Source organism: Spodoptera frugiperda, chromosome 10, assembly GCF_023101765.2.
Source record: "Spodoptera frugiperda isolate SF20-4 chromosome 10, AGI-APGP_CSIRO_Sfru_2.0, whole genome shotgun sequence".
Classification (NCBI taxonomy): domain Eukaryota; kingdom Metazoa; phylum Arthropoda; class Insecta; order Lepidoptera; family Noctuidae; genus Spodoptera; species Spodoptera frugiperda.
The window spans coordinates 9,429,595-9,437,782 of NC_064221.1; the positions used below are offsets into that span (position 1 = coordinate 9,429,595).

Below are 8,188 nucleotides of genomic sequence, written 5' to 3' on the forward strand. Positions count from 1 at the left end.
CAATAAATAGAAATTGTCGTTTATTTTAAACATTCAAATTGTTATTTTATAAATAAATGCACCAACTTAGAACAATCTTTTTTATTTTTATTTAATACTACAACTAATCCACAACAGAGACAATCTGTGCAATTTGACATTGACAGCAAAAATTCGAAAATGTCAAATTGGAAATTCAGCAAAGCGAGCCGGTTAGTTTTCGCATGAAATTATAATTTCAAATGAACTTTCTTTACAACTATTAGCTGAAATACTAAGTTTAATATCTGTACAATATGTCTGAGGTTGAAAATAAAGTTGTACCGGTGGAAAGCGAAGAGAAAGACTACGTTGAAGATGGTAAAAACAAGCTGATTGTTAAGTGCAAATTCTGTGGATCTAAGATATTAGACAAGAAATCAGCGAAGTATATCACGTTAGAGGTAATATTTCAAACATTATACTTTCATTTTGGCGCTTTCTTTTCTATCTGTGGCTTGTTGAAGACTAATGAACTAATAACATATTTTTTATGCGTTTCAATCTGTACCTATAGTTAAATATAAGCAAAACACAGTCCGTTATCATCTTTCTAAATATAGAAACACTTTTAGATACTCTCTGACCACAACAACAGTTTGGACTTCATATTTTTATATATATTTTTTTTCTTTGGTAAGAATACCTACCAAACTACCTTATAAAACAATTTTAACACTTCATTTATTTATTTACAGAAAGAACTCCCGCTAATGCAGCAAGACAACAACAGAAAGGAGGGCGAAATACAAAATGAGTCCGTAAACGAGTTCTACCATGTCGAAAACATGTATACGTTTGAAAATATTGGTTTTACGCACACTGTAGCCAATTGCAAGTACTTGAGTTGTGCGGACTGTGACGCAGGGCCCGTTGGATACTACGATATGGAAACGAAACATAGTTACGTAGCTATATCTAGGATTGTACATGCTTAAACAGATAGATAGGATGACTTGGGATCAATGATTGTACCGTAGTTGATATGTTTTGGTTACCGCAGTCATAAGCCATGTTTCACCACTTTTGGTTGAGTTTTCATTAGTGTGATTGGCAGATCATTTGATATTATTCTCAACAAATTAATTATCAAACAATGTGTCAGTTACGATAATTGAAATTCAATCAGCAGTGATGAAACAGACCCTTAGTCAAGTTTACAGAAAAACAAATGAATGAGGATTTCTTATCATCCTGAATTAGTTATAAATAAATCAACTGATACATACCATGCATTTGTTTTTCAGCTTGACTAAGGATTGGACTATTTTAAAATTACGCAATTTAAGGATTATGGCTGTTAGAACTGAGAGTCTAAGTACAAGTTGGTTTTACATTTAACAAGAACGAAATATTACCATGTTTAGCCCTTTGATTGGTTAGTTCATTGGAGTAGGCCAACCAAAGCTGAATGTGGTAGCATTTTGGTCTTGTTACCACTACTACTGGTACTAATGCCTTGTTCTTACTATGCTAGCATTTTAGTCAAGTAGCAAGTATTTAGTTGTTCTTTTCTCGCTTCGATTTTATGACAGAAGCTAGAGAGAGCTACTAAATACTCGCTACTCAACTAAATTGCTAGCGTAGTGCGAACAAGGCATAAGCCCTCTGTACTAAAGTATCAACTACGGTAATGGTCTTATTTGATTATCCAATTCTGTTAATATTGATGATGACACTCTTTTTATTTATAAGAGTAAACCCAAATCTGACCTTTTTTAAAAAGGATATTTATGAAGCCAATGCATATTATACATATTATTGTACTAGCAGTTCTCTACAGCTTTGTCAAAAGAAAAAAGTAGTCTATATGTATTGATATAGAATACTTTTTTGTCCAAAAATCGTATTGTAACATCGCAATTGTCTGTCAGAAGTACATATACCAATATTCTTAATAGGTGCTCTGCTTATAAAAATAGTAAAGAGTAAATCAAATCCAATACAAATAGTTACACAGTTTAAAAAAGGCAATCTTAGAAAACAATATTACTCATAGGCAAGTTCAGTCTAATACTTATACCAGTTATACCAAAAGTTTAGGAAAATAAAAAAAATATATAGATAGCTAGAATGTGTAGTTTAGGAGAAATTAAAAAAAAATACTAATATAAAATGTTGTTATTACCTATATACATACCTAGAATTCTTTCGGTTATTATAAAAAATACACATCAATCTAAGGCCTTAGTACAAGTTTGCTTAACGCTTAACGAGATTGAAACGAGAGCGCGTTCAGTGCTTTGATTGGTTGGTTCATAGAGCCGGCCAATCAAACCTCTGAATGCGTTCTTGTTTCATTTTTGTTATACGTAAAGCACACTTGTACTAAGGGTACTATAATTGATTCTCCTACTGCTGAGTAAAGACTTGTTCTCACACAGAGAAGGAATGAGAATTGACTCCTCTTGTTCAAAGAGTTTAGCTGACAATAGGTCTAATCTATGCTCCAAGTGGAAAAAATATATTTAACCAAATCTGGTTATTAAATCTCCAAAAAAGATTATATTAAATATAAACCCAAAACTACACAATAGTTTACTTTATTGTATGTAGAAATTAGAAAAACAAAATGAAATTATTCATGTGTAATATTTAAAAACTGTGTTACATAATTGTTATGTTTTTTGGCTTAATTACCTAACTATTTGTTAGGAACTACTAGTCTAACATGCTTATGAGCAGCAAAGTCAAAATTAAAATTATTTATTTCAAATAGACCACATCTGAATGTCAAAGCAAATTAAAAGTTACAATATTAAAAGAAAAATGTATGTCTGTCGGTCAGTGTTCTAGTGCGTAGCATTCGGTAACCCACGACGTTGGGACGGTCGTGCTGCTAAATAGCGAGTTCCTCGTCAAATAATTACGTGAGTAAGCTGAAAAACATAATAATTAATTTAGTATGTCTCACGAAAGTTAATACATATTATTATAAACAAAAACTCTATATAGGTTCACCCCCTATTACATGGGACTTATAACACAAATGGTGAAAAGTGGGTGTACATTGTATAGCGGCATTAAGTGCCGTAATGTGCACCTCTGCCTACCCCTTCGGGGATCAAAGGCGTGACGTTGCTAACAAAAACTCGAGTTATAAAACTTTTATCATATCAATTTGCTCATTACAATAATCATTCCTTGCTTTTCAACAAAGATTTTTATTTTTTAAATATTGTATGAAATGCTATAGAAATAGAACTTATGTAAATGTGAGCTTAACTATGAAATGTGTTATGTAAAATATATCTATGTATAGTGTGTCTATGTATTTATATTTTATATTTTTTTTACTGTAATAAAATGCTTTGTTTTGAATGTATTTTGTATCTTATTTTTACATAGTAATCCAAGTAGAAAAAGCTAAAGTAAATGAGCACATAAAAAATTAAAAATGTCTAAATACAATAATACATAGGGTAGTTTTTGAGAAAATTTAAATAATACGCGAGTAAATTTTACCTAAAACATTGACAATTCTAATGGCTAACTGCTTTTTTCATACTTTTAAATGTTGTTTTTTATAGTTAAATAATGAAAATTGCATAGAATAAGTTTAGTAAACAAATAAATAGAACAAAAAAATATTATATATTAAGAATACACTTAGTAAGTGAATCAGGGTAAATGAAATTAATGTTGAAATTAGCAATACATACATAAATAAATAATTATGTTACATTTATTTACTGATTCATAATTTCGACACTGCAAGCATGAGTTTCCGTGGTGTAGCGGTTATCACATCTGCCTAACACGCAGAAGGTCCCCGGTTCGATCCCGGGCGGAAACATATTTTTGCTATTTGTTTCTATGGTAGTATTTTTTTATTTAAAAATTAAACATTATTTACGTTTTTTTTTTTATAAATTAAATACTATTTACATTATTGTGTAACGATTTCGAAGTATATTTTTACTATCGATAATTTTAACGCCTGAAAATTTTGTTCAAACGTTCGTATCATGCGTGAGATGCAAGTGCTAAGATAATTTAATCAGGCGCTTACAATAAACTTGATCATCTAATTACCTTACTAACCCAAATTGTACTAATATAAATACATATTTAATTACCTAGGTATGTGTAGTAAATCTATTTTTTTAAAGGTGGTAAAATCATCCAATGATTTCTCTAGCCTTGGGCGAGGCGAGAGGGAGTGTCAGACTCTTACTGAAAACCACCCCGTTCCTACTCCTGCTTTTCGAGCCGGAGCTCCGGTAGCCCACTAGGCAGTCTGTGGCTCCGGGATTCCTTGTTTCCAAATATGTATACTCATTCTTTATAACAATAGATAGTAGTTTTCTATTAGACACACTATAATTTTACTTTCATAAACAAGTTATTCCTGATTGTAACATCAACATTGGGTGTGATGCGAATTATTGCTCGTATGTGCTCACTAGTTCTTCATTTCTTTGTTATATAACATACATAGGTATAGGGTAACTATAATAATAATAAAAAAAAATATAGGTCTGCCTTAAGAAAAAGACAGATATCTTTGCATAACTGATATCACACTATCTATCACTGATATTAACGTCAATCACGCTGAAACTACTAAACGGATTTTAATGAAATTTGGTATAGGTACAGACAGAGTATTAGCTGACTTGGGTGATAGGATACTTTTTATCCCACGGGAACTATGTCTATCTGTTTGTTCTGGCTAATCTCTAAAATTGCAGTATCAATTTTGACTGAACTTTTATTGCCGGTTTGCTGATGCGCCAAGGTTAGGCTACTTTTATTTTCGACAAACAATTTGCTTTTAGCAAAACAATCAAAAACCCAAATTCTGTTGGAAGTCATTATTCTACGCGGACGAAGTCGCGGGCAAAAGCTAGTATAAACTAAATTCAAGTATTTTAACACCTAATACAAACTAAGTCTTTTTTTTGTCAAACCACTCCAACACCAGGCGTTCATAAACAAAAGGATATTTACCTAATACAGTTTATTAGTTTTAATTTTGTCCTCAAATACTAATGCAATAGCTAGTAACGTAATAAAATCAAGTACAAGTACCAGGCGTATATAGACAAAAGGATATTTACTTAATAAAGTTTATTAGCTTTAATTTTGTCCTCAAACATTTAAATAGGAATTCACAGTTCATAAGTCACGAACATAAGCTACATCTGTTATTTGTTCGGTGTGGCCATGAAAAGCGCGTTTTATTGACACGCCAAGATTTGCATTTACTATTAGATGGTACTTATTGCGAAAAGTAAATAAAATTGTTTAAGTAAAAGTAAAACGATGTGTAACATATTTTCTTGGTAAATGCACTTGGGTGTTTAGTTTTCAGTTCGATTGTCCGATTTAGTCCAAGGTGGTTAGATGTTAGATTTCATCAACACAGAAATTTATTTATCATTATTATCAGTTGATTTCCATTCACTTCACTGAGTTCGATCTTCAGAGGGCTTAGTACGAGTTTGTTTTACATTTAACGCCATAGCGTTCCGCGCTTTGATTGGTTTGTTCATTAGAGTTGGCTAATCAGAGCGCCAAACGTGGTCTTGTTTCGATTTCATTGAACGTAAAACAAAATCGTACTAAACCCTTAGCTGTTCGCATTAAGCTACTGCAAGTTTTTTGTCGATTTTGTCGCTAAACTACGTCTTATTCTACGTTTTCACTTTAGAACACGTTAAATCAATTTATACGTATCAAAAATCAAATCTTATGTCCTCTTGATCTAAATTCTCACTACATCTACTCAGTAAAATACCTTAAAGTATCATTTAACAACGTATAATTTACTCATAAGACCAATTTTCGTTTGCGCAAAAAACTCCAACACCGATATAAGTATAGACCAAATAAATAGCCCATTGTCTATCAACATTGGACCTTAAAGGTTTGTGAAAAACACGAATCAGGGTCATTTGGTACCTATACTTAAGAGTTTCTTCTAAAGATCATTATCATGGCTTGGGAACAATGAATGGTAACGAAGAAGTGACCTTTTGGGCCTTAAGGCCACCACTTCCTTCAATAGCTTGTAAAATTAAAAAGGTACTTAGAATATTGATTAAATTTAATTTCATGGATATAATTTTGTTAATTAGACTCGCCTGTTTTAGATGTATCCATTTGGCTATATTGTCTTCTTAATCGATTTGATCATGGTGGCCAGTCTTCATTACTCAGGTGATATTATAATGCTTAAGTAAGTATGTCCCTTCCTCTTCCCTATAATTGTACTTAAATGAGTCTTCACCTTTCGCTAAAGATCCTATGGCACGCGATACATATCTCGATAAAGATATGTATTATCCCTGATGGCTTTTACTAGTACGTGCTTTTACGGGGATTTTCATTGAGAAATCGATTTTTATATAAGTAGATATCGAGCTGATTTCAGTGGAGTATGGAGACTCAATGTCTACTTATATAAAAAAATCGATTGCTATTCATTAGTCTGACCAAAACTCGAAAAAGACTGGGACCGATTTGGCAAATTTTGGTTTTGAATTATTTGTGCAAGGTTTAAAAGGTGAGAAAAGAAGAAAAATGTTTGAGGCGGCACGAAGTTTGACAGGCTTTCTACCAAATCCCAGTCTTGAATAAAAATGTTTGAGACTACATAGTTGGATTTTTAGCATGAATTAGTCCATGATTTTTATTAAAAATCACAATAGGTGATACAATATCTGTAATGGTCATCATCTGCTAAGACGGTCTCGAGTGTATTTATCTAGTCAAAACTTCACAAAACCGTTGTTTCCCTAGCCACACAGAGCTTTCACTTTCTATTACGATGTTACTAGCGTGGCGTGTAATAATATAATGGAATATAATTGTTATCGCTTATGTATATGAAGCTATGTGCCATACTCGCTTAGCACTCTGAACCGGATTAACTGGTCCAGTCGACTCTCTTGCTAAAGTCATTATCAAGGTTTTGCGAAAGTTTTCAGTCGTTGGGTAGTTTGGTATCTTTTATTGTTTTAATTTGTTAGATATTCCTATTAAATATACTATGATTATGGCCTGTACTCTCAATGTCTAATCTATGAGTATGGAGTGACCGCAAATGATGCAACTGCTGAGCAAAGGGACTTGACTTGGAATTATTAGGCTAGGGCTTCAGTTCAGAAAATTCGTATTGTTCTTCGTAGGTAAATACATAATATAATATTGATGATAGAGGAGATCTCTCTCATCTCTCATACAACCGCTCTTAATCCAAAATCTATGCACCAATATGATTTTTGACAGCAATTCTATAGAGCTAATGTAAAAATATCGTTCTCAATCGAAAAATGCAGAAAGTAAGCTCATAGTCTAACAGTAGATAGTTAAGGGCAACAGTCCTAGGGCAACAGTCCTTGATCTGTTGATTATGACGATAATTATACCAATTAAATTAGGTTCACCCCCTATGAAGTATATAGGAGTAAAAATATAAATCATCTAATGACTTCGCCCGCCTTGGGGGAGGTGAGAGCGAGTGTCCAACTCTTACTGATTGAAAACCACCCCGTTTCTACTCCTGCTCTTAGCCCCGGAGCCCCGGTAACCAGCAAAGCAGTCATCGTTCTTACGGTTGTTAAAAAGTAGCGTCAGTATCGTGATGCTGTCATACTTATGGTTATTTTAACCAAAAATGAACCTTATTGACTCTCAGCACTATTACTTTTCTCACATAACCATGTGACATTTTGAAGTGCGTTGACCGACTCTCATAATATTATTGGCATTTACGTCCACATAAAGCCCTAAGAAGATTCCTTTCATTCAATCTTCAATATTACTTAATATTATCATTAAAGGCTTTCTAAGCAAATCGAAGCTAACGTAATGATTTAATTCCGTAATTGGTTATTATGGTATAAGCCAGTAAACGAGCATAAGATTACCTGATAGTAACTATTCGCCGCCGCGAAACAGTAAAGGCGTTTCAAGTGCATTGCCGGGGGTTTTAGGGGTTAGGTATTTAAGGGTTGTTGTTAGGAAGATTGGGAAAAGGGGTAATTGGGCCTCCGGTAACCTTACTCACACAACGAAACAAAACACAAGCGTTGTTTCACGTCGGTTTTCTGTGAGGCTGTGGTATCACTCCGGTCGAGCCGGCCCATTCATGTCGAAGCATGGCTCTCCCACATTTATAACATTGGTTAGGTAGTTTCACTATGAGTTTCTGTTCATCAAT

General features: G+C 33.2%; 1 protein-coding gene and 1 non-coding gene across 2 annotated transcripts; both read left to right on the top strand.

Annotated features, from left to right (window-relative positions):
* The first annotated feature begins 150 nt into the window (after window positions 1–150).
* Window positions 151–3,343, top strand: LOC118277506 (guanine nucleotide exchange factor MSS4 homolog). Its single transcript, XM_035596334.2, has 2 exons — window positions 151–422; window positions 717–3,343. Exons 1-2 carry the CDS (start codon window positions 276–278, stop codon window positions 954–956), a joined length of 387 nt encoding a protein of 128 aa, XP_035452227.1. The 5' UTR covers window positions 151–275; the 3' UTR covers window positions 957–3,343.
* A 398-nt stretch (window positions 3,344–3,741) lies between these two features.
* On the top strand, window positions 3,742–3,814 carry Trnav-aac (transfer RNA valine (anticodon AAC)). The gene has a single exon. It is a non-coding gene; the product is annotated as a tRNA-Val (tRNA).
* The last annotated feature ends 4,374 nt before the right edge of the window (window positions 3,815–8,188 follow it).